This window comes from Nicotiana sylvestris, chromosome 6, assembly GCF_000393655.2.
Source record: "Nicotiana sylvestris chromosome 6, ASM39365v2, whole genome shotgun sequence".
Lineage (NCBI taxonomy): Eukaryota > Viridiplantae > Streptophyta > Magnoliopsida > Solanales > Solanaceae > Nicotiana > Nicotiana sylvestris.
The window spans coordinates 16,813,754-16,840,230 of record NC_091062.1 but is presented as its reverse complement, the minus strand read 5'-3'; the positions used below and the strand labels follow the sequence as shown (position 1 = coordinate 16,840,230).

At 41.6% G+C, this 26,477-nt stretch overlaps 2 protein-coding genes across 2 annotated transcripts; both read left to right on the top strand.

Annotated features, from left to right (window-relative positions):
- The first annotated feature begins 426 nt into the window (after window positions 1-426).
- On the top strand, window positions 427-2,868 carry LOC138870305 (uncharacterized). The gene is made up of 4 exons (XM_070148097.1): window positions 427-617; window positions 1,183-1,384; window positions 1,727-2,140; window positions 2,368-2,868. The coding sequence occupies exons 1-4, from the start codon at window positions 427-429 to the stop codon at window positions 2,866-2,868; spliced, it is 1,308 nt and encodes a 435-aa protein (XP_070004198.1).
- A 225-nt stretch (window positions 2,869-3,093) lies between these two features.
- LOC138870304 (uncharacterized) lies at window positions 3,094-5,060 on the top strand. Its single transcript, XM_070148096.1, has 4 exons — window positions 3,094-3,272; window positions 3,438-3,558; window positions 4,299-4,656; window positions 4,774-5,060. The coding sequence occupies exons 1-4, from the start codon at window positions 3,094-3,096 to the stop codon at window positions 5,058-5,060; spliced, it is 945 nt and encodes a 314-aa protein (XP_070004197.1).
- Window positions 5,061-26,477: the final 21,417 nt, after the last annotated feature.

Below are 26,477 nucleotides of genomic sequence, written 5' to 3'. Positions count from 1 at the left end.
GAGGTAGAGGTGGCTCTGCCTACGGACACCCCTGCTCTGTTTGAAGTAGAAGTGGTCACACCTTTTATAGTGATAGTACCAACCACACCTCCTTTCCACTCAAAAGCAATACATTGGGACTACATTGCCAAAGCTCGGCGAAAAGGGAAGGAAAAGATAGAAGAATTTGATGCTGCATAGGGAATGACCAGGATCAGAAGAGTCTATACACCTGAACACTTGGGAAGACCAAGTAAGGATGCCACTGCCAAGCAGCCTGTCATTGAAACTTGACCAAATGACCTTTGGAGGAAAGTGCCCAAACTTGACAAAATCCCGGCTCAGATATCCATCCTATCATTGTTGCAAAATTCAGAGGCATATAAGAATGCTTTGATAAAGGTGTTAAGTGAATCCTACGTGACCAACAATATCACTTGCAGGGAGATGGCCAATATGGTAGGGCAGGTGCTGGAAAGTCACAAGATAATCTTCCACGAAGATGAGTTGCCGCCTGAAAAGTTGAATCACAACAGAGCATTGTATATCACAGCGCAATTTGAAGACAAGTTCATTGCCAGGGTCTTGGTTGATGGAGGATCAAGCCTCAATATTTGTCCATTAGATACTCTGAAAAGGTTGGACAAAGGTTTTCATGAAATACGGGCATGAAGCATGAACGTGAAAGCTTTCGATGAATCTTAAAGGGCCACGATCAGGGAAATTAACCTTTGTCTACAGATGGGGCCAACTTGGTTCGACGTTGAATTTCAAGTGCTCGACATACCATCCTCGTACAATCTTCTGCTAGGACGACCATGGATCCATGTCGCTGGGGCTGTTGTATCTACACTACATCAAGCCATGAAATTCGAATGGAATCATCAGGAGATGATCATTCACGGAGATGGGAGTAACCCATTTACACCAGTCAAACCATCCCGGTTATTAGAAATAGAAGAAGGCTAGGGGGGAGACCTATCATCACATTGAACGTGTCAATGCCATCGAGAAAGATAAATGGTGGAGTAGCAAAATAGAAATCATACTGGCATGGTCTGGGTATGAACCCGACAAAGGGCTTGGGAAGAATCTCCAGGGTATTACTAAGCAGACATGGCTGAAGGGTCACGGTACTACCTTTGGGCTCGGATATCAGTACACATGGAAATAGTATAATAATTGGTCGCCTCCATGGCGCAGACTGTATTACCCTCTCGAGCAACCAGTGCCACATCTAGATCAAGATTTTCACCAAGCTGATATAATATGGGGAACTGCAGAAGAGGAAGCATTAGTTGGGCTGAAGAATCTGTTCTTGGAAGAGGAAGACATGGACTATAATGCCATAATTAAGGAGGAGGAGGAGGAAGGCCTTACTATTCAGACTGTGGAGAAGGGAGCTGTTCTCAGAAACTGGACTGCCACACTGTCCCGGGCCCGCCGAGTCCCTATGTAGCTTGGCAGATTTTATTTCTATAGCCATTCTAGGCATTTAAGATTTTCAGTAATTTTATTTTAAGACTTACTTATTTCAAAATAAATGCTCAATTCATCGAGCCGCACTTGTTTGGATGTTGTTTAATTTTAATCAAATGCATTTGCTCTTTATTATTCATTACTATTTCTACTCTTTTCTTTCTACAACATTATTATTACTTTTCCTGATGAACCGGTGACTGTGACATGTAATGAGGCAATGCAACATGAGAATAGTGATTCAGATGAAGAAGATGAGATACCCGAGGAAGTTGTTAGGGAAGTTGAAAACTTTGAGAATAAGCCTAAGTCCAATCTGGACGAAACCGAAGCGGTAAACTTGGGGGACACCGAGATTGTCAAAGAGACTCGCATCAACATTCACTTATCACCAACAGAGAAGGAAGAGTATATCCATTTCCTAAAGGAATATGAGGACATCTTCGCATGGTCATATGATGACATGACCGGTTTGAGCACATCCATAGCAGCTCACAAGTTGCCTACTAATCTCACGTGTCTGCTAGTGAAGCAGAAACTCAGAAAATTTAAACCAGACATGAGCCTAAAAATCAAGGAGGAAGTTACCAATCAGATCAAAGCCAAAGATCTTAGGGTGGTTGAATACCCAACTTGGTTAGCTAACATTGTGCCAGTACTGAAGAACGATGGAAAAGTCAGAGTATGTGTTGACTATCGGGATTTAAATAGAGCGAGTCCAAAGATGACTTCCTACTATCAAATATACACATCTTAATCGATAATTGTGCCAAGCATGAACTATAATCTTTCGTAGATTGCTTCGCGGGTTATCACCAGATCTGGATGGACGAAGAAGACACGGAGAAAACAACTTTTATTACACCATGAGGGGGATACTGCTATAAGATAATGCCATTTGGCCTATAGAATGCTAGGGCTACCTATATGAGAGCCATGACAACCATCTTCCATGATATGATACATAAAGAAATAAAGGTGTATGTGGACGACATCATTATCAAATCCAAGAGGGCCGCAGACCATATAACAGACTTGAGGAAGTTCTTTGACAGGTTAAAGAGGTACAATCTGAAGCTGAACCCCACCAAGTGTGCATTCAGGATTCCTGCAGGAAAGTTATTGGGATTCATCATCAGCCATCGAGGGATCGAGTTAGATTCATCTAAAGTCAAGGCTATTCAGGAGTTATCGCCACCTAGGAGTAAAAAGGACGTGATGAGCTTCCTGGGATGTCTCAACTATATCAGTCGCTTTATAGCACATTCCACAGTCATATGTGAACCTATCTTCAAGATGCTGAAGAAAGATGCCGAAACAAGTTGGACCGAGGATTGTCAGAAAGCTTTCGACAAAATTAAGGAGTACCTTTCTACACCACCAGTTCTGGTCCTGTCGGAACCAGGATGACCTTTGCTACTCTATCTATCTGTATTGGATGGAGCTTTCGGATGTGTTATGGGACAACATGACGAGACATGAAGAAAGGTGCAAGCCATATACTACTTGAGTAAGAAGTTTACACCTTACGAGGCACGATACTCTCTGTTGGAACACACTTGTTGTGCTCTGACCTGGACGACCCAAAAGTTGAGGCATTACTTCTGTGCCTATACCACATACCTCATATCCAGGATGGACCCTTTGAAGTACATATTCCAGAAAACCATGCCAATGGGGAAGCTAGCCAAGTGGCAAATACTGTTGAGTAGGTTCGATATTATCTACGTAACTCAAAAGGCAGTCAAAGGGAAAGCATTGGCAAATCATCTTGCTGAAAACCCGGCGGGAGGAGAATATGAACCCTTGAAAATGTATTTTCCTGATGAAGAAGTATAAGTCGTAGGAGAGGACATTACTGAAGCATGCGACGATTGGAGGATGTTCTTTGACAGAGCTGCAAACTTCAAATGAGTGGGAATTGGAGAAGTTTTGGTATCAGAAACCGGTCAACATTAACTGGTATCTGCTAAATTCAGATCTCCCTGCACCAACAACATGGCAGAGTATGAAGCCTGCATACTAGGACTCAACATGGTAGTCGACATGAATATTCAGGAGCTGCTGACAATCTGTGATTCAGATTTTCTTATGCACCAGGTATAAGGAGAGTGGGCCACCAAGAATTCCAAGATATTGCCATATCTGCACCATGTGCAGGAATTGAGAAAGAGGTTCACGAAGATAGAATTCCGAACTATGTCTAGAATTCAAAATGAGTTTGTTGATGTATTGGCCACTTTGTCATCCATGATACAACATTCAGACAAGAATTACATTGATCTCATCCCAGTAAGAATCCATAATCAGCCGGCGTATTGTGCTCATGTTGAAGAAGAAACAGATAGAAAACTTTGGTTCTATGACATCAAGGAGTATTTGGCGAAAGGGGAATATCCGGAGCATGCGAACCACACTCAGAAACGCACACTCGGATGTTGTCCAATCACTTCTTCCACAACGGAGCAAACTTGTACAGGAGAACTCCCAATTTGGGATTGCTAAGATGTGTCGATGCAAAAGAAGCTTCTAAGCTACTTGAGGAGATACATGCTGGGACCTGTGGCCCGCACATGAATGGTTTTGTCTTGGCTAAGAAGATACTTATGGTCGGCTACTTTTGGATGACTATGGAGATAGATTATGTCTAGTATATACGCAAATGCCACCAATGCCAAGTGCGTGCCAATATGATAAAAGTGCCACCAAATGAGCTCAATGCAATAAGCTCACCTTGGCCATTTGCCGCGTGGGGAATGGATGTCATTGGTCCAATTGAGCCCATTACTTCAAACAGACACAGGTTTATTCTGGTAGCCATTGATTACTTCACAAAATAGGTAAAGGCTGCATCTTACAAAGTTGTCACCAAGAAAGTCATCGCAGACTTTGTCAAAGATCGTATTGTTTGTCGATTTGGAGTTCTTGAGTCCATTGTTACTGATAATGCTGCCAACCTCAATAGTGATCTAATGAAAGCCATGTGTGAAACTTTTAAAATCAAACTCAAGAATTCCACAACCTATAAACCTCAGCTGAATGGAGCCGTAGAAGCTGCCAACAAAAACATCAAGAAGATACTAAGGAAGATGGTAGAAAACCACAAACAATGGCACGAGAAGCTACCTTTTGCTTTGTTGGGATATCGCACTACAGTTCGCACATCAACTGGAGCAACCCCTTACATGCTGGTTTATGGTACCGAGGCTGTCATCCCAGCCGAGGTAGAGATTCCTTCTTTAAGAATCATACAGGAAGCTGAACTCAGCGATGCAGAATGGATAAGGAGTCGCTATGATTAATTGGCCCTCATAGATGGGAAAAGGATGAATGCAGTATGTCACGGTCAGCTTTACCAGAATAAAATGTCCAAAGCTTTCAACAAAAGGGTCAAACCAAGGCAATTTTCACCAGGACAACTTGTGTTGAAGAAGATTTTCCCACACCAAGATGAAGCCAAAAGGAAATTCTCTCCTAACTGGCAAGGTCCGTACATGGTTCACAGGGTGCTAATAGGCGGAGCACTCATACTTGCAGAAATGAACGGAGAAATTTGGCAAAAACCAATCAATTCAGATGCAGTCAAGAGATACTATGCTTAGATTATTTACATTCCCTCATCTGATGTAATTAAACTACGCTTGACCTGATTCCCGTTTAAGAGGGGATACGTAGGTAGATTATGGGTTCGGTCATATCATAATATAGTTTCTATTTTTCCCCAAAATCAGAAATTGGGGCAGAATTTTGAGGTGGACCCTCAAAATTCTGGGGCAAGTCCAGCCAACGCCAACATATGTCAGACGATTAAAAATCGATTAAGAAACTGGGGCAGAATTTTGAGAAGGATTCTCAAAATTCAGAAGAAGGTTCAACAAGGCTCATTACCCGCAAACAGCTGAAGGATCATCTACCAAACTAGGGCAGAATATTGAGGAGGACCCTCAAAATTCTAACATGAGAAAGCTGCAATGTCTCTAAAATGTGTTATAGTCACTAGTTCATCTAAAAATCACTCGATATATCAATATGTTGCTAAAATGACTCTGTTTTATCAATAATTGCATATTTTCGAAAACTTTATTTTCGTAATGATCAGGTGTTACTCAGGGAAACTAGAAAAGGCCTCCGGAACGGAGTAAAGCAAGACCAGCGGACAGGAGCACGAACCAACCTCCCCTCACAAAACTTACAATTTTTCTTTGAACGCAAGCACATTTGACGTAGCGATATACATAGGGAAAACTCACTAGCAATCTGAACATCAGACACCGAACATATCTCTAGCTAAGAAATACACTACTCTTATTTGCTACTCGCTCTTTGCATGGGACTAAGCCCTGTCCCGCATACTCGCATGAGGCTAATCCCTGCCTCCCTATTTGCATGAGGCGAATCCCTGCCTCTCTATCTGTATAAGGCTCATCCCTGCCTCCATATCTGCATGAGGCTAATCCTTGCCTCCCCATTTGCATGAGGCTAATCCCTGCCTCCCTATTTGTTTGAGGCTAATCCCTACCTCCATATCTTGCATGAGGCTAATCCCTGCCTCCATATTTGCATGAGGCTAATACTTGCCTCCCCATTTGCATGAGGCTAATCCTTTCCTCCCTATACATATGAGGCTAATCCTTGCCGCCCCATTTGCATGAGGACGATCCCTGCCTCCCTATCTGTATGAGGCTAATCCCTGCTTCCATACTTGCATGAGGCTAATCCCTGCCTCCCTACTTGCATGAGGCTAATCCTTGCCTCCATAATTACATGAGGCTAATCCCTGCCTCCCTACTTGAATTAGGCTAATCCCTGCCTCCCTACTTGTATGAGGCTAATCCCTGCCTCCCTACTTGCATGACGCTAATCCTTGCCTCCATACTTGCATGAGGCTAATCCCTGCCTCCCTATTTGTATGAGGCTAATCCCTGCCTCCATATTTTGCATGAGGCTAATACCTGCCTCAATATTTGCATGAGGCTAATACTTGCCTCCCCATTTGCATGAGGCTAATCCTTTCCTCCCTATACATATGAGGCTAATCCTTGCCGCCCCATTTGGATGAGGCCGATCCCTGCCTCCCTATCTGTATGAGGCTAATCCCTGCTTCCATACTTGCATGAGGCTAATCCCTGCCTCCCTACTTGCATGAGGCTAATCCTTGCCTCCATAATTACATGAGGCTAATCCCTGCCTCCCTACTTGCATGAGGCTAATCTCTGCCTCCCTACTTGCATGAGGCTAATCCCTGCCTCCCTACTTGCATGATGCTAATCCCTGCCTCCATACTTGCATGAGGCTAATCCCTGCTCCCTACTTGCATGAGGCTAATCCCTGCCTCCCTACTTGGATGAAGCTAATCCTTACCTCCATATTTGCATGAGGGTAATCCCTGCCTCCCTACTTGCATGAGGCTAATCGCTGCCTCCCTACTTGCATGAGGCTAATCCCTACCTCCCTACCTGCATGAGGCTAATCTTTGCCTCTCTATTTGCATAAGGTTAATCCTTGCCTCCATATTTGTATGAGGCTAATCCTTGCCTCCATATTTTTATGAGGCTAATCCCTACCTCTACATTTGCATGAGGCTAATCCTTGCCTCCACATTTGCACGGGACTAAGCATTGTCCCTCCTTACATAAATATTGCTCTATTCTGGTACTATATGTTTGTTTTTCGATCGGGCTAAGCCCTGCCCTGCATTTCACAAGACTAAGCCTTGTCTTGTTAATATCATATTATTACATCTCATAGGCTGAAACATCGCCAACCTATCCAAAGGCATCATAGTCTAAAAGGCATCATCCTCATAGCCGGAAGACACCATACCATGGCCTGAGGATCCCTCAAATTTGCATATCATTATTCAAAGGCGTCATGGTTTGGAGGCACCATCTGCATGGCCTGAGAACACCATTTCATAGCCTGCGAATTCCTCATTAAACAATTCATGGCCCAGGACATCATGGTCCGAGGATGTCATCCTTAACTGTCCGAAGACATATTTCACGGTCCAAAGGGAATCTGCATCATGTTTAAATTTTCGCACAAACACATGGTCGTAGCATCTCTTTATCTGCAGGTGACTAGCAAGAAACCACTACCCTAGCAGGAGCGACCTCGCTCCAGTTCCTTCAACTATCTCAAACCTTAACCGTTCACCATAACCGCTCTTGCATCTCGTGTCCGTTCTTGCGATGACTTCATCGGTATATTCTGCCAATGAATCCAGAACTACACATGGCCTGATTCCTGTAAAACCAGGGATATGTAGGCAGGTCAAGACCAGAGTCCAGCCTCTGTCTTTCAAAACATCCCGTCTGGTCAAAATTGGCCATCATTTCTTTACCCGAAAACTCTTTCATCCTTCCCGGGTAAAGAGGGGCAGTTGTTGATACCCAATTTTTTCTCATATATTTTTAATACGTATATATACTTTCAAAATAGCACATATGTAGTAATACACATGCATAAGCATTTTTTATAATTTTTCTATAATTTTAAAAAGCTCCAAATTAATTTATTTCTTCTCTTTTTATTTATAAAATATCCAATAATTATTCTTCATATCCTTTGTGGTGATTAGCCATTTAAATTCATTATTTATGCCAACATAATATTTAAATATTTTAAGTTTATTTTTTATAACTGCATTTACATTTTAGGTGAAATTGCACATCTTTGCAATAATAGCCCATATTAATTCATAATTACATTATTGATGCATAAAATGGTATTTTATATTTTTAAAATATTAAATAACTATTTTAAAATCATTTTACTGCACGAAATATTTTTTGAAACTCATTTATTATTTTTTATAAATTGTGAAGTTATTAAAAGTGGCTATTCAATTTTGGTCCTAATTCAACCCAACACCAACCCAATTTCAATTTAAACTTACCTAGCCCACACCCTAATACCGATCCGGTCCCAAACCCTTTTAATCTCGGCCGTTGATCATAGATATCAACGACCACAGTTAATCCCTTCCTTTTTAGTCCCAAACGACCCCCCAAAGCCTTTCATTTCCCACAGTACGCCGCCATGAAATCCCTCTCCTCTCTCAAATGCTCTCATACCTAACCCTAATCGTACCTCGCCGTCACTCATCTATGACTATCTATGGTGGTTCCTCACTACCCCCCAGGCTTGTAGTAGCCTCTCTTGTACTGGTATCACTATCTTCAAGGTCCTCAAGGGACTAGGGTTAGTTTGCTTGCATCTATGGCCATTTCTCGCTTGTTTCAGGCTATCCTGGTTTGATTCTGAGTGAGATATTCCTATATCTACAGGTTTCTAGGTTTGATTCTTAATCTCTGTGATTGTTCTTTTCGAAACCCTAATTTCTTTCTTCTGAACTTCTTAGATCTATATAGATCTGAGATGGTTTAGACCTATTTCATATGAGTTTTACAAGAGCCTTTTTGTTTTATACAAGAATCGTGTAATTTTCGAATGATTTTTTTTTCTAAACTAGGTTTTCTAAAAATTTCTTTTCCAAAATGTTTGATGATTTTTGAGTATTTGATATTTTGCTTCTTATGTGTGTTGACTAATTTCGTAAGTTTGCTACAATCTTAACTCATTTATACTAAAAGCCCTAATTTTTGACATTCTTTGTTTGGTTTCTGAGTACTAGTGTATTGACTGTGTTCTTGCCTTGGTTCTTGTGATTTCTCTTTAGCCATTTGAATGTCTCATGGTTTTCTTATCCTAATATGTATATACTGAGTTTCTTAGTTCAACTCTTTTATTGATTCTACATGTTTGTGTTCATTCTGATTGTTCATGTTAAGACATATATCTTTCTCCTTAAATCAGTATCGTTTTCTTGATTTACCAATTTGTTTCGTGTCGAATCCTGACTATTCATTTCTTACCTTGTTTTGTCTGTGAAACTTGCTGACTCTTTACGTGATTTTCTCCTTGACTATTCTGAAGTTTTTATTTTCTGATTTGATTTGAACCTATTTCCTTAACAAACTTTGATTCTTATTTTTGATTGAACTCTTTGCCTTAATTATTTTTTTTCTTGCCTTATTTGTTATTTGTAGATTCTTATTGATTGTTTACTTAATTGAAACTTCTATTCATTTACCCCTAATTACCTACTCTATACCCAAACCTTACTTGATTCGGCTCCTTAAATATCTGTCATGCTCTTACCGTTGATTGATTATCCCTTGATTAAAGGGAAGACTTACTAATTTTACATGTGATTGATTCCATGAATTTCTCTAATTGCTACTTAATTGATCTCTTACCTTATTTTGTTAAGCTTTTGATTACTATATAAACTCCCTCTTATTTTTACTTCTGAACAACGAACAATAGTTCAAAACTACTACTTTTTACACTCTAAAAGGCTCTCTTTCTACTCTCTTTGCTACTTGTGATCTTTATCATTCTAGCTGGCTACAAGCTAAGGCTGGAAGTTGCACACTACCTTTCTCACATCTTGTATTTTTCATTCTTTAACTAGGTATGCTTCTGATTAATTTTTAAGAATCAAACCTATGTGTTTACTTACTACTTTAGTTCATGTGGCCTGATATCCATTCTTGCTTCTGTTTACTGCTTAACTAGCATGACAAATCCTGCCTACTCAAATTTGTGATCAACATGTTTCCACTATGTTTGCTTGTTTGTTGTCTTGTTTAACATATTTACATAAGTGACTTAAGCCTGTTTGGACTAACTACTGTCTTTCCTAAACTCTGCTTCTATATAATTGGTATGCCTTCATTGTTAATACTTGCCTAGCATTTAAGTCCTTGCCTGTTCAGTTTCACTCCTACTAAGTCAGTCAATCTCCTTTAAGTCATTCTAGTTGTGTGGTTTAGATGTCTTCAACATGTTTCTTTGTTGATCTTTGCTGCATGACCTGCATTCTACCTACTAGTTCTATATAACCCCCTCAAAACTCTATGTATCCTGTTGTATGTACTCTCTATGTTCCCAACCCCTATCCTCTTCTGTGAAAGTTATGCCTAAAACTTGTTCTATGACTTGGATTCTGATTGCAAATTATTTTCCTCACACTTTCCCTCAAACTATTTTAGCACTAATGGTTTTCAGAAGTTTTTTCAGTCCTAGGACCTTTCTATTAAACTCTTTCAAACTGTTATGCACTTCTACTTACTCTTAGAATGAAAGCAATGAAAGCAATAAAATCTCCTCCCAAGTATTTAACTCTACATTACATCCTTATCATGCTAAGCTAAAAAGGTCTACTATAAGCACAAATACATGACTTCGATTGGTACCAACAATTAAACCAATGCATATGAATTGCTGAACACGTTTCATGAACTTCATTACATTTCAAATGCCCAAGCACTATACAAATCAAAGTAGCAAATCAAGTCATGACATTAAAGCTTCAAAATTTACCTCTCTATCACATTTATCATTCTTTAGTCATTTCTTCCAATTGAAAATGGGATTAAATTCACAACTCAAGTTTCATGTTCCTTCACATTTAAGATAGGATCCCACACTCATAAATCTTAACTCAAAACAAAAATGGGACATCAAATGGAAAAAATTATCCCTCTCTCAAAAAGATGTTCAAATGCTTACAAGCAGTACCATAGGCTTGTCCTTCATGTATTCCTCCACTAATATAGACAACTTGGTTCAAATCAATTAGGACTTAAAGGGTTGTAGTTTAGGCTTTTGCATAAGGTGGGGCTCAATTTTGGTTAGAGTGACTCAAAACCTCCCCAAGCACTACAAAATTTACAATCAACGTCCACTTCCTTCGAAAATATTCTCCATCCTTTCTTCACTTTTCATTCCACACCTAGTCTTCCTTTTATTCACATTTTTGTCACTTTATTCTATATATATATTTTTTTTATTTTCTTTCTTTTTCAAAATCAAGGAAGGTTTCACTTTTTTTTTTCTACCTTCCACCTTTTTAAGCAACTTCCATATCACAACTTTTCCAACCTTCACCCTCAAACTTAGGCTTTTAGCCTATGTTTACACTTTCAAAGTACTTAAGGAGGTAGGGTGCCAAAAGCTAGATCAATAAAGAACAAAGACATAAAGTTTGTAACATGGTTGCCAAAGAACAAGGTTAAAGGCTCAAAATGGTTTGACTAGGAAAAATATTCAAGGGTAGGAAATTTAAGGCACAATAGCAGTCCAAGGAAGACCTAATATCATTTTTCAAACCAAGTTAGTCTATAATTCGCCTTGAAACATATTCCGGGTAAGTTCTAGACTACAAGTAATGCAAAAGAATTCACAATAAATCTCACCATACATGGCACATGAACACTCAAGTGGAATACAAATCCAAAATCCAATTGAAACCAATGACTCAAAGAGGTTGCATATAGCACATGAAGCTATTTAGTGAATCAAAGAGCCAAAATATGAGTCTAAAAGTTATGACATTTCTACTTCAATTATTTTTTCTTTTTCAACAACCAAAAATTCATATGCCGAGGTTTAAATCATGTTGGTACCAAGCAAGCCACAACTTGGTCAATGGGCATAAACTTCAACTCAAACCATTTATTCTTCCTAATATTGACATAGCTATATCTAAACTACAAAACTAATTCCCTTAAGAAAGTTGTCTATCTATCCATCATCGGGAAAAGACGACAAAAATTTACTAACATTTACCCGGTTCAAGAAGAAAATTGGCATCTTTGGAAAAAGAACCGTGGTATAAAGAAAACCAAGGATATCGCCACTAACATAAATAACATAAAACATACTATATAAAAAAATTAGAAGCTAATAACCAAAATTAAGGAGTTAAAAAAAACATCAAGTAGCTAAAACATACTACTAAACATAATGATATCACACATCATATGGAAATATACTAACAACAAAATGAAAGCAACTACAGTACCAATCTGCCAGAACAACAGTTATACAAGAAGCCACCTCCAACTAAAGATGTTGCAATGTCCCCAATGCAACAAAACATGATAGAGTAAAATGGTGGAAAGTGCTCCCTGAATACTGCATCAAGTGCTCTCCTCGCTGTCTAAGTCAGAATCCTCCCCCTCTCCTTCTTCCTCGGACCAATGAACAGGAACATCATCATCATCTATCGGCCTGGTCGATGGCATCGGTTCTTGAGGATTTCAGACTTTCCACAGCCCCTTCACACCCTTCCACATGCGAGTAAAGAATGTCTCTTTCTTCTCCCTTTTCTTTATTTGAGTGTGTGCCTTTTCTAGATTGTCATGAGAATTGCTCAACTCACCATGCCTCTTGGCTAGATTAGTGTATACCTTCTCCAGCACCGTAAGGTGATCCCTCTGCTTCCTCTGATCTTCAAGGTATTTTTGGAACTCTTTCTTTGAAATGTAAGTGGGTCCCTTAGATGTCTCCCCAGGTCCATGTGGAAGGCCAGCTACTAGCTCACGAATCACTCACATCTCCTCACTAAGCATAGCAAATGGTCCTCCTGCAGAGGATGATGGCTGGCTACTCGGATCAACCTGAGAAGAAGAACCCATCTTTCTTTTTTTGCTCTTCACTGCGCCACCCTCTCCTCTATTATTCAATGGATTTAGAGGCTTTCCTGGCTCTATCCAATTGTCCCTCGGAGCCTCTTCCACCCTAGCAAGCTGGCACAGCTCAGTGATAAGCGATAGGAATAGCAATGATGGGTTATTTTGCATCCGATACTCTCTCAATTCATTGATGAAGATTTCACCAACATTTAGCCGAATACCATCAAGGATGCAAGATATCATCTGAGGTCTTGTAACCGGGACGTTCCATATGTTCGACACAGGGGAGATACGACTGCATATGATGGCCAACCATATCTTTGCTTCGGTAGTGAACTCTTTGGATGTGGTCCCTCTCTTCTTAGCTGCCCATGGAACATCTGCACCCGGGCATAATTTGGACACCAACCACTCCCCTGAAGCACAGTCTTTTGCCCTGAATGGGGCCATGTCGTGGTCTGACAAATGATAGAAGTGATTCACAGTTTTAGCCCCAAAGTGCACCATTTTGCCTCGAATTCTCATCTTGGGCTTTTTTAGCCTGATAGCTGGGAGGTTGGCATAGAATTTCCTCACCCATTGCTCATTTGCTCAGCAAGGTTGAGGGGCAAAACAGTTCCATCCAATGGCCATTATCCTTTGATAGAACTCAGAAAGACGTTCTTGGACGTTGTCTAGTAGTATACCACTTTTCGAGAGCACCTTCTTCGAGATCAGGTTTTCACAGTATCATTCTTGACATTCCAATGACAAGAACCAGTGTTGGTCGAAGTTCTTCTCAACTTCCAAGGGGTTGTCACTTGCGGATCCTTCAGAGATAGAGCCCATTTTCCAATTATAGTACCTATCAACAAATGATAAGAGTGAAAACATGGTATGGCTATGAAGAATAGTGCAAAATGAATCAAATATGCCAAAGGAATGCTCGGATAGTTGAAACTCAGTTTTAGAAATTTTTTTCAGGATTTTCAGATTTTCAATTGTCTGCTCTCTGATATCGCAATTCCCAAGAAATCATCACAATTGCGATGTTATCAGAGGTGGCATTTGAGAAATATTCCTCGCAATTGCGAAGAACACTGGTGTCTGATAAGCTCGCATTTGCGATGAAAGTTTGGGAATTGCGAAGGTTGCTGGGACTTGGGTTTTTTGCAATTGCGACCACTTTTTCGCAAATGCGAAAAGGCCTTCGCAATTGCGATTTCATCGTCCCCAGCCTTACCTTTTTCAAAGAACAGTTTTTAAGCCCTAACGCTTTGGAATCGAAGTCATTTTCAGTGAACCCAATCATCATTTAAGCATAAATCATGCATTAAACTTCATAGACAACCATGAATCAAAAATATCGATGTTTCGGCCAAGAATTTTATTCGGGCCTTTCATCGATCACATAGAAAGCACAAAAATTCACTTCTATTTGACAAGCTTTGAGTACTCAGACTTCCCCATATTTTTAGCAAAGAACATAATCACACACTCTCAACCAACCTCACCCAAAAATCGATATAAGTTTTGACAAATTTTTGAACAATTTCGGGCAGAGAATGAGAACCATTTAGACTCTAGGGTTGCAGAGAATCAAAGAAGAATAAAGAAGAAGAAGAAGAAGAAGACGACGAAGAAGAAGAAAGAGCGATTAAGCTTTCATACCTGGATACTTGCAATTAGGAGTGAGAGTTGATGGAGTTTTACAGTGGTGAGAGTGAGGGAGACAAAGATTTTAGGGCCTTAGAACGTTTTCTTCAATTTTGTTCAAAATGATGCACGACCCAGTTTTTACCTCTCTGATGTCGCAATTGCGACACAGCCTTCACAATTGCGAAGGTCAATGATACCTGTTGTTGTCGCAATTGCAACAAAACCTGGAGAATTGCGATGGGAAAGTTTCGCAAATGCGAACACTATTTCGCAAATGCGAAACCTGCCCCTGCATTTTTCAACAACTACTGGTTTTGGCTCTCCAGGTCACTCCGACCTGCTCAAATCAACTCCAAAAAGTCTAAAACTTGGCAGATTAGTTACAAATAATATTCTAAGCTATTCTAAAAAGAAAATTTCAAAAAATGAACAAAAAATTTGAAAAATGATGGGTTGCCTCCCACCAAGCGCCGCATTTAACGTCATGGCATGACGTAAGTCAACTTTACCACTTTTTTCGCCATTTGGATGATATGAACCGGGCGCCTAGCTTGGAATCAATCTTGTGACCACGAGCGATGGGGGGTGGTAAGTTGATGATAAAGCCAAGCTTTAAATTCTCCATTTTGCACATCTTGGCTTTCATGTGAGGATGTCATTTTGCCTTCTTGTTCCCTCAAATTTTAAGATGTATGTTTGTTGCCTTTCCTCCTCGCAATCCCTCATTGAATGGTGTAGTTCAATTCCCATATCACCACACAATTACAATGTTGAAAAATGCTTGGAATGTGACTTCAAACCTCCAACTTGCAATTTTTTCCGAATTTTGACATCCTCTTTTTCACCCGGACTAGAGTCAATCTCAACTAAATTTTCATTTACACCAGTTGACTCTAATTCCATATTTTTCTTGGCATCATTAACACTCAGGGAGTCGGTTGCCGGATGTTCAATTCTTGAATCCTCAAAGTAAAGCTCACTTTCTTCCTCGGAATTGGACTCTTCTTGGCTTCCTTCCACACTCTCAAGTTGGTGGGCATAGTGAGCCTCAACCAATATTTTCATTTGATCTTCCAAAGTGCAGATGTGTTCATCATTGTAAGCCAAGCCTTGTTTCAAATCCTCGAGTGCAAAGTTGTGCTTCTCCTCATTTTCAAGAATAGTTTCCAACATGAGCATCATCTTCTCATTTTGAGCATTTGTGAGTTCTTCTTGGTTTTGATCAAATGCCAAGGGAGGATTTTCGGCTTCCACATCTAAGAAAAATTCTTGGCTATCATTAACTTTCGAGGATTTTTGGTCCTCTAAAGCTTCAAACATTTTCCCCATTTGTGAGAGCAACCTTTCAAGTGCCAATTCATTTTGGAGACTATTCTCCAAAAGCTCCTCCAAGACACTTTGTTCTTTGTTTCCTCCTTCAAGTAGGCACTCCAACATGAGCTTGAACTCTTCATTTTGGCCATGTTCAACTTCTTCCACTTCCATAGCTCTATAATTTTCATCACAAAAAGTAGAATCATCATAGCGGGGGCTTGGGGAAGGGAAGGACAAATAAGTACAATCATCCCAATGACCATTTTGAAAACCACACTTATCACAAATACTCCACTCATGGGTTTGAGATTGTGCACACAATCCACCCTCGAGAGAATTTAAACAATTTTGCCACGAGTGTGGTCCTCCACAATAAGGACAAGGGTCATCAAAGTATGAACAACTACCATCCGACTAATTTTCATTAAATGATGCCATTTTTCAAAACTAAGAAAATAAACAAGAAACAAACATGAAAAATAGACCAAGGTAGGGAAAATTAATTACACAAATATTCACAAGTTTGGACCAAAACACTTACGCTTATTTCTCAAACAACCTAAATTACCCCAAATTATTCCCCGGCAACGGTGCCAATTTTGATGACGTCCAAATCCACTACTAAAAAGTAAATGGACACGGTCGCATGTAATATAATTTACCCAACTATGAGTCGGGGTTGAATCCCACAGAGAACAATGTGTAGGCGATTAGGAATGTAAGAGAATTATCACTTATCCCGCAATGCCAAACACTTAGAATTGATTTTTGAAAATATTTTATACCTAAATGAAAAAATGTAAACTAACCTAGAAAGCAGGTAAAACGATCAATGGCTACAAGTATGGATGCATGGGGAATTACACTCAAGTAACAATCCAATGTATTTCATGATTTTACAAATATGAGCGAGTTTATATTAATTAGCCACGGATAATAATTCTTAATTAATTTCTTCTAAAGACTAACAAGACTTCCTAATTGAATTATCCTTAAAACAATTAAGAGATTAAGCACACCCGTAATGGGTACAAGTAGTTCAATTCTATCCCTAGGTAGAATCTATAAAATGAGGGTTAAAGCCTCAAGTTCTTGTTAATTAATCTTTCCCAACCCCAAATTATCTTTTCCAAAATTAATTCGGAGTTAATGGGCGAGTCCTAGGGTTAGCTAATCCCTTTGGAAACATTAAAGAACAAGAATAATTAAAGTAACAATAACTCACTTCATAAAAGAATAAAAATCATTCAATACATAAGTACAACAAGGTATTTAATCCACACTTTAAATATGAATATTTCTATAAACAAGATTCAAGTGTTGGAAATAAATACTACAAACTTAAATATTCAATACAAAGCAAGAAAATAAAGAAATAAACATATATGGGTAAGAAATCCTTAACCACAAGCTTGAAATCTTCAAAACCAAGTGTGTGTGCAAAACCATAGCTTCAAGACTTGTTCTCTCTAGTCTCTTGGAACTGAAAATAAGCCAAAGATCCTTACAAATGAGCCTAGTCGGGTATTAAATGGTTTGGGGTCAAAAAATGTGAAATTCCAGAATTGCCCAGGCCTGAAGCTCGATTCTCGCATTTGCGAACAAAGGTTCGCAATTGCGAAGTTTGGCTATACTGTACACTTTCGCATTTGCGAAGAGTACTTCGCATTTGCGAAGTTTGACTCCCTGGTAGACTTCGCATTTGCGAAGTCTTTTTCACATTTGCGATTACTGCCTAGATCATGTTCCTTTGCAATTCCCATACTTCCCTAGCAATACCCAAGCCTGTAATCTTCGTAATTCCCAGAATTATGTCGCAATTGTGACCACTGAGGGCATTGCCTAGATTTTTCTCTTTTTAGCTTCTTTTTGACTTGTTTTACTTGGTTTCTTCAACATCACTTCCAAATAACACAGAACCTGTAATATAGAAGTAAATGGCAATAAATACATGATTTTATCATATCAATCATAGCAAAAATACAAGCTTAAAGACAAGATAAGTAGGTAAAATACCAACTTATCAGTAATGCAAACTAGTCTAAGAGTTAATCGCTCTAGGTGCTCTAACGCACCATAATCCGTTAGGTGGCGACTCTTCAAATACCCAATTCCAAAAAGAAAATGAGTTATTTCCCCCATGAATGTCGATACCCAGACTCTACGAGGAAAAAGGGGGCGCAACACCCCTTGTGGGCTTTTGTAATCGAATGTTTATGAATAAAAAATGTTTTTTTTTAATTCATCTCTGATGTATACTATTTTCTCTTTATCTATGCTTGTGTAGAATTTGAGTGCATGACCCTATCAGTTGGTGCAAATATCGAGCTCGGGTTGGATTGATAAACTCGGGTCGTTGGGACCTTGACTTCGAGTTGAATGAGAGTAAGGCTTCGAACCCCCAAATCGAGACTTAGCGTTTATACCATGCGATAATCTTCGAGGGGGGATTCGCTTGGAAGCTCGAGAATGGAGACTACCTTTAGGCTTTCGAGACAGTCCCGAGTGGAGGGTCATCTGGAAACTTGTCTTGAACTCAGTGTAGATAGCCTTAAGGCATTGTAGATAGATCCTTAATGAGGGACTACCTGGGTTTAGATGGTACCCCGAGGACAAGCCCATATGAGTGGAGTTTTAAGTGTTTATTTTCTCCTTGAGAGGAGCCTTCGAAATCGGGTATCATCTCGAGTCTTGTAGTGACATCGATGGCCCCTTGGAGAGATCCTCGAGATCGGGTACCATCTCGGGACTGGCGATGATGCCAATGGCTTTTTGGAGCCTATCTTCTTTTTGATGGAGGTCCTCGAGATCTGGTACCATCGTGGGACTTGTTTGGTGCGGGTGTCTCCGATCTCGAAACGTCACACATCATTTGTCAAATGGACGACACAGTTGTAAAATGATCGAGTCGATCCTGCTGGCACATCTTCCTAAAGTGATTTCGGCCAGCATTTTAATCAACCTCTAGGGCAAGCGGATCGTCGCCTCTTTTTCCATATATAGGGCTGCTTCCGCCCTTTTGGAGATTTCACCATTCTGAGAAGTTGCCCTTTTTTCCTGCGTTAGGCCTTTCATTACTTCAGTATTGACGCTCTGGCCTAAATTCCTGCTCCAGTTCTCTAATTTTGTTGTAGTCATGACTGCTACATCAGGATCCGTTCGGTAGGGAGGAGAGAGTTCCACCTCCGGTTCTTGCCTTTTTGGCTCGGGGCATTTTGATTCGAGAGGGGACTTTTTGTCAGAAAAATGCCTCGATGTTCAGGATCGATGGGAGCATACCTTGAAGTTTACTTCTTTGATAGGAGAGGGACACCTTGAGTCGGTGAGGAAAGATTGTGGATGTGGGAAAAGGTAGTACTGCAGGTACCTTCCCCAGATGAGAGTATTACGGATCGTGCCGAGGGGTTTTTGAATGTGTTCACGCATCCTTTCACGCTGGGCCCCCTTGATAGGGTTGTGCTTGACTTATATCAAAAGTATCAGGTTACCTTAGCCTAGATTCATCCGTAATTTTGGCTGATAGTATTGATGGTGAGGTTTTTTACTGAGAATGCAGGGCTTGAATTTACGCTTAGCCATCTTATTAGGCTATACCAACCCTTTCATCATCGAGGTCTGCTAACCTTACGATGCCAGTCGGCCACGCCTTTCGTTGTTGATGATGAAAAAGACAGGGGTCAGGAGTGGATGAGTCGATTCGTCCGAGTACGAACTGTTGATATTATCTCTGTGGAGTTTATGCCATTCCCTGAGGAATGGAATTATACACGTAAGTTACACACTTGTGCCTACACAGTTTTTCAATTATGGCGAAGAGGTGTTCCGTAAATATGCCTTCTTTTCTTTTTTTTGCAGCGATTTCGTGGATGCCGGGCGAGGTTCTCGATCTGCCGGATTGGGTTGGTAAGTTGGCGACCCACTCGACTTACAACGAGCATAAGTGGCAAGCTTTACCTAAGGATAGGTGGGAGGCAAAATACCACTGTATGTGTTGTGCAATCTGTTCCCTTCTTTTTGTTGGAAAAACACTTTCTCTTTCTGCGTACTAACCCTGTTATTGTAGGCATCGGGGAGCCTTTTGAGGCAAGGCCGTGCCCCCTTAGGGGGGGGGAGAAGGATTGCTAGCTTCTGGGCTAAATAACGATAACAATAAGCAAGAGATACCTTTGCAAGGCAATGACGCTCGAAGTAAGGCGAACCTGGACCAGGGGCCCGGAGTGGAAGTATTGATTGAGCCTGCCGCGCCCGTGATTTCTGGTTTTGGAAAGGCGGTTTATCGTCCGTTGTCGTCTTCTTTTTCCGTTGGAGGTACTTCGAGGGATACTCGAAACCCAGGATCATATGCACCGAGCGACCGTGCCTCGGCCGGGGTTGACTCTTTCGGAGCTGAGGGAGCTAGGTTAGCAGATGTGCACTCGACCTTCGAGGAATCACAACGGCTTCACTCTGTGGTGAGTTTTTGGCACAGGCCTTTCGAGTTTCGCGCCTTCCCTTGCTTACTGATTTTTCTTTTACAGGCCTTCGACAAGCATAAGTTCGAGCTGCTTCGCCGTGAGGCCAGGCTGTGGAAAGCTCTGGATGAGGAGAAATCCCTGAGGCTCCTTTGCGATGAAAGGGAAATCAAGTTGGCATACTTACGGTGTGAGGCGAGTCAGAGCTCGAATTATGAGAGCTATTTGAAGTAGCAAGTAGTTTTTGTTTCGAGCGAGCGTGCGTTCCTCCTTCTAGATCCTGAGGCTAATTTTTCATTTATTTTAATTGCAGAAAAGGCGGAGGGCTTAGAGCGCTTTCGAGATGAGGTTGGATGAGCCAAGCGCAAGTATGATGAGTTAAAGGCTCAGGCGGACGCTCAGGCTTCAATGGAGAAGGGTGCTCTGGATAAGGATTCCGCCCTTGAGGTTCAACTTCGCGTAGCTCGTGATAATAGCTTGGTTCGTACAGATATGATTACGAAGCTCGAGACTGAGCTCTTAAAGATAAAGGCCGAGGTCGTGGGTACCCGGGATGAAGCTGTAATGAGCCAAACTAAGGCTGACCAGAAAGTGGCGGTCTATTTGAAGGACACTACCGATGCTCAAGCTAAGCTGAGAAAGATCCTTGACTACGAAGATAAGAGCAAACAATACACTCAGTGTAAGTCTTGAAGGAAAACCCTCGAGGAGATCCATGCTAGGGGATTTGACCTCTCGGAAGAGTTGACGCAGGTGAGGGCAGACGAGCATGGTGCTCGGTTACTTCTACCCGACGTCGAGGATAGCGAAGATGAGGCCGACGGGCCATAACCCCAAGGGGGATGTAGATTTTGCTTTCCGATTCTGCATATAGCATTTTCAAAGCACGTTTGTAAATGGAGCTTGTATTTTTCCGCATGTATGTATAAAGAGGAAACCTCGTGGTTTTATTTCTCCTGCATTTCTTTTGCCTTGATTTTAGCCAGATAAACTGGTCTTTGAGTTGAGGGGAATCCTTAGATTCACGGTATGGACTTGAGGCTCATTGGGCTGGCCCGTAGGCTCTTACGCGCTTGGTCGATGCGACCTTTATATATAGGCTGGCGACAATGGCTCTTATGTTTTTGCTCTTAGGCATATTTAGTCAACTGTTTTGGGCTCATTCCCCTAGTAGGGAATCGACTCGAGCTCATTTGACCCTCAAGTTGTTGAATTTTAGGCTAGCGACAGTGGCTCTTACGTTTTTGCTCATAGGTATATTCAATTAACTGTTTTGGTATCAGTCTCCGAATCGGGTTTTGACTCAAGCTCATTTGACTCTCAAGTTTTTGAATTGCAAGCTGGCCCTTAGGCTTTTACGCGTTGGGTCAGTGTGACCTTTTATGTATGTGCGCTGGCGACAGTGGCTCTTACGCCTTGGGTCGATGTGGCCTTTTTTATATGTGGGCTGGCAACAGTGGCTCTTACGCCTTGGGTCGATGCGACCTTTTATATAGGCTTTAATTTTCCCTCATTAAGGACTTTTTGAAATAATGTTTGCCCAACTCTTCGACGGTTTTGAAAAACCTCGATTGTAATGCGTTATATGGCGATGATCGAGCACCTCGGGAGGTTTGGCTTAGAGGTTGAGTATCTCGAAGCCAGTGTTTAAGAGCTGACATGGTCGAAGCTCTTTTGCCTATGTCGGGGGTATCCAGTTTAACCGATTCTTTCCAAAGTATATTCGAAGTAATTGAAGGTTTGTTATTTTATAGCGACGGTCGGGCATCCCCGAGTCGCGTTAGTTTGGCTGGTATAGCCAACCAGAGTCATTTGTGTTTGGCCGGAGCCTTTAAGTCCCGAGTGAAGTAGTTTCGGCGTCTATATCAAGGGTATGCCTTTTTAGGGGTCTTACAAGTTCGATATATAGCCAAAACTTTGAGATCAGATTTATGCCTTTAGTAAGGTCTTATAAGTTTTACATGCCTTTGAGGTCTTATAGTTTTGGATATTTGGTACAAGTATGGTTCATTCCTTGCTTGAGGCCTTACAGATATTATTGTTGCCTCACGTAGGTCTTACGAGACCGAGGCTACCCGCATGTGGTCTTATGGCCTTGGGTTTTGATAAGTCGATGGAGATGGCAATTGACGACAGTCCCCGAGTCATCGAGGGTTTCTCAGCTCAGGGGACAATACTTGTGAACTTGGTATTTGCCTCACTGAGGGTTGCAATTTTGGAGTTTCTGACTCGGGGGTCGTGTAGCCTTGAGTTTTCGACGCCAGTCCCCGAGTGATCGGGACGTTTTTGGCTCTGGAATCACTTCGTGATCTTGATGTTGCCTCATTGGAGGATTACAAGTTAGGAGCTCCGACCCGGGGGTCGCATTATTTCGAGTTATTGACGCCAGTCCCCAAGTGTCCGGGGCATCATTCGGCTTTGGAGTCGTTTTTGAAAGAATATCGAGCTTGCTTGAAATGCAAAATGCTTTTGGGAATTATTCATTGATTACTTGGTACAAGCATGCATGTTTTTGCTGTTGCGGGCTTGGTTGTTCTATGCGGACACGGTTTGTTCGACCGTTTGGCCCGATACATTACCTTCCTATTGAGCCCCCATTTAGCGTATCTTGGCTTCTCCGAATAGGTGACCTTCCGGTGGATGGCCCCCAATATTTGAGGTTGGTTGAAAAAGAAGCCTTGAATACTTGTTTAGTTTTCCTTAGGTAGCATATGGGTGTTGCCTCATTAAAAACCTTGTCGGTAAAATCCCTTTTGGGATAAAAACCCGGTCGAAGGAAAAGAGTGCAACGCATGCTTTTGAAGCCTAAGGCCTTCAAGTTGGAGAGTGTTTTGGCCGCTTCGATCAGATACCTACACTCAGGTCAGTGTAGAATGTAATTGAAAGAGAGAGGATACTGTCATATCTTAATGCAAAACGTGCCCGTGATGTTTCGAGCCCTAATATGTTTCAGTCGCCTGTGATGAGGACACGATACGGTCCCCCGCTTTGCTTAGTAGGGGATAGCCAAGAGTATAATTTGTTATTGCTATTTTACCATTTGCTTATCCTTCGGCTCCTTCGAAGGTGGAGGTGCCGGTGTCGGGGCCACATCGTGTACGGCGAACATTTCTTTCGCCGCATGTTGTTCCCCGTAGACGGTCTTAATCCCATCCTTTGTGGGGAATTTCATCATTTGATGGAGGGTGGAAGGTACTGCTCTCATACAGTGTATCCACGACCTTCCGAGCAAGGCGCTGTACCTCATGTCTCCCTCGATGACATGGAATTTGGCATTTTGAGTTGTGCCAGCCGCGTTGACTGGAAGGGTGATTTCCCCTTTTGTTGTTTCGCTCTCTATGTTGAATCCATTGAGGACTCGAGAGGCGGGTACTATTTGGTCAAGCAGTCCGAGCTGCTCTACCACCCTCGACCTAATAATGTTGGCCGAGCCTGGATCCACAAGTACACGTTTAATCTGAAATGTATTTACAAGAAAAGAGATTACTAGTGCGTCGTTGTGGGGATGAGACAAGGTCTCGATGTCCTCGTCGCTGGTGAGGGCATCCTCGAGTATGTAATCCTGAGTTCGCTTTTCTCTGGTAATGGATATTTTTGTTCTCCTCATCATGGGCTCTTGTGGGGCATCGATGCCTCCTAAGATCATGTGGATTACATGTTGTGGCTCATTTGTTTCGTTCTTCTTGGCCGCCTCTCTTTTTCGGAACTGGTTTTTAGCCCAATCGTTGAGGAATTCTCGGAGGTGACCTTTACTGAGTAGTCTGGCTACTTCCTCTCGAAGCCGGTGGCAATCCTCGGTCCTGTGGCCGTGCGTGTTGTGAAAATCACAAACTAAATTATGATTTCTTTGTGAAGGATCTGATTGCATAGGCCTAGGCCACATGGCGTCTCTGATTTTACTGATGGCGAACATGATGTCTAATATATCTACATTGAAGTTGTACTCCGACAAGCGAGGTGCCTCCGTTGGCCCTGTGAGCCTATCGAATCTGAATCTATTGACGAGTCCCCGAGAATTCTGGCCTCGGTCCATCCTTCGGTCATTACGAGGTATGTTATGCCTCGGGGCGTTTCTCCGGTCGTCGGTGTATGTCTAGTACCGTTCTTTGTTCGACTTTGGATCCTTCGCCAGAAGCCTTCTTGGGTATACCGAGCTCGAGGGGGCTCCTAGTTGGTCGTCCTCGACCCTGATTTTCGATTGGTATCAATTGTGAATGTCCGACCAGGTCACAGTGGGATATTCGACCAGGTTCTTTTTCAGCTGCTTCGAAGCCACCGAGCTTCGCGCTTTCAGACCTTGAGTGAAGGCCAGTACTGCCCAGTCATCGGAGAGTGGTGGTAGTTCCATTCGTTCGATTTGAAAGCGAGATACGAACTCTCGCAGAATCTCATTCTCTTTCTGCTTGATCTTGAAGACGTCAGACTTCCTTGTCACTACTTTGATGGCACCGGCATGTGCCTTTATGAAGGAATCTGCCAGCATGGCAAATGAGTCTATGGAGTTAGGAGCTAGGTTGTGATACCACATCATGGTCCCCCTTCGAGAATGTTTCCGCGAACCTTTTTAGTAATACGGACTCGATCTCGTCGTCCTTTAGGTCGTTGCCCTTCACTGCGCAAGTGTAAGTAGTAACGTGCTCATTGGGGTCTGAGGTCCCATTGTATTTTGGAAGGTCTGGCATTCTGAACTTCTTTGGAATATGTTTTGGAGTCTCTTTCTCTGGGAACGGCCTTTGTATGAACTTCTTCGAATCCACACCTTTCAAGATCGGGGGTGCGCCCGGAATCTGGTCGACCCTGGAGTTGTAGGTCTCGGCCTTTTTGTCGTTGGCTTCTATCTTCTTCTCGCCTGATTCGATCTTCTTCTTCGAGCATCCTTACGATGGCGGGGTCGACTACTGTGCTGGGAGTTTTCTGGTGACTTTGTAGTTGAGCAATCGCTAGCTGTTGTACCTGTAACATTTCAAAAATAACTTGAAGGCTAACCTCCCGTTCTTCCCTAGCAGGGGTTTCCTGGGCTTCTTGTTGGTCTCCTTGGTGCACGCTCCTGTTAGTGTGGGAGCTTACATCGACGTGTTGAGCATCGCGTGAGACCGCGTCCACGGAAATCGGTTCTGGTGCGTTCTCAGGGCTTCGTGGTGGTACACCGGCACCTAGAGCATCTATACCATTTTCTCCTTGATTCTCAAGATTGTTTTTCACTGAGTCAGACATTTTGACCTGAAATCAAAGATCTTGGGCAAGAAAAAATGTGAAAGATAACTTACGTTATGTAGCTAAACCAGCAAGAAAATAATTACTATTATTTTTATCCCCATGGTGGGCGCCAAACTGTTTACCGTGAAAATGGTAATGACAATTAAATTTGATTTAGTGGTTCTAAAAATACGTGATCTATTTTTATGCTAGTTGTTAGGCAGTTGATGCTATGTGAAAGACTTAGAAACGAGATAAAAGCTTAAAAACGAGATGTCAACCAAATCGAATCGCTGACAATCGGGGCCTCGAGCTTGCCTATTCGAGAACCTCGAGATTGAGTCTGAAGCTCGGCTGGGAGCTATCGAAGGTGGTCGATGGTGATTAACAATTATAAATAAATCAAAGATGTCTCTTTATGGCCAATAATAAGCAATGAATGATGAATTTTTAGTAGAACACAGTAAATACGAGCAATAAATGAAGTAATTAAATCAAGAGAATATGTTAGAGAGCAGAGAGAATATTCTTGTATATTTAGTATGGAGCAACATATATTTACAAAATGTCAAGGATCCCCTTTATATATGAGGGGGAATCCCAATATAGTACAAGTACATTTATTACAAAGATATGGAGATGGGACACCCAGTTAATGCCACGATACAGGCTCAGACTAGTTTGACAGATTTTGTCGGCTCTAGCTTCACGCCTTGGGAACTCCCCACTTTCTTTCCGTAACCGTCGGTCTCACACTGTCCCGTGGTCAAGCGTCGATGGGCCTCGAGGGATGAAACTCGACCGTGATTTTGTGCCTTCGAGACGTTATAATGATGGAAAATTGGACCCTCCGATTTTACCATATACATTTTCAAAAATATTATTTTCAAGTTTCAGCCAAATCTATGTCCAAACACTAATAAAAAAAGGATAT

Excerpts from the sequence above, each read along its gene's own strand:
- LOC138870305 (XM_070148097.1), top strand. The coding sequence starts at position 427 with ATGGCCAATATGGTAGGGCAGGTGCTGGAAAGTCACAAGATAATCTTC. Across the intron at positions 618-1,182 it reads CCATTAGATACTCTGAAAAG|ACTGTATTACCCTCTCGAGC; the intron begins GTTGGACAAAGG and ends TCCATGGCGCAG. Across the intron at positions 1,385-1,726 it reads AGACTGTGGAGAAGGGAGCT|GAAGTTGTTAGGGAAGTTGA; the intron begins GTTCTCAGAAAC and ends GAGATACCCGAG.
- LOC138870304 (XM_070148096.1), top strand. The coding sequence starts at position 3,094 with ATGGACCCTTTGAAGTACATATTCCAGAAAACCATGCCAATGGGGAAG. Across the intron at positions 3,273-3,437 it reads GAATATGAACCCTTGAAAAT|ATCTCCCTGCACCAACAACA; the intron begins GTATTTTCCTGA and ends TGCTAAATTCAG. Across the intron at positions 3,559-4,298 it reads CAGATTTTCTTATGCACCAG|GTAAAGGCTGCATCTTACAA; the intron begins GTATAAGGAGAG and ends TTCACAAAATAG.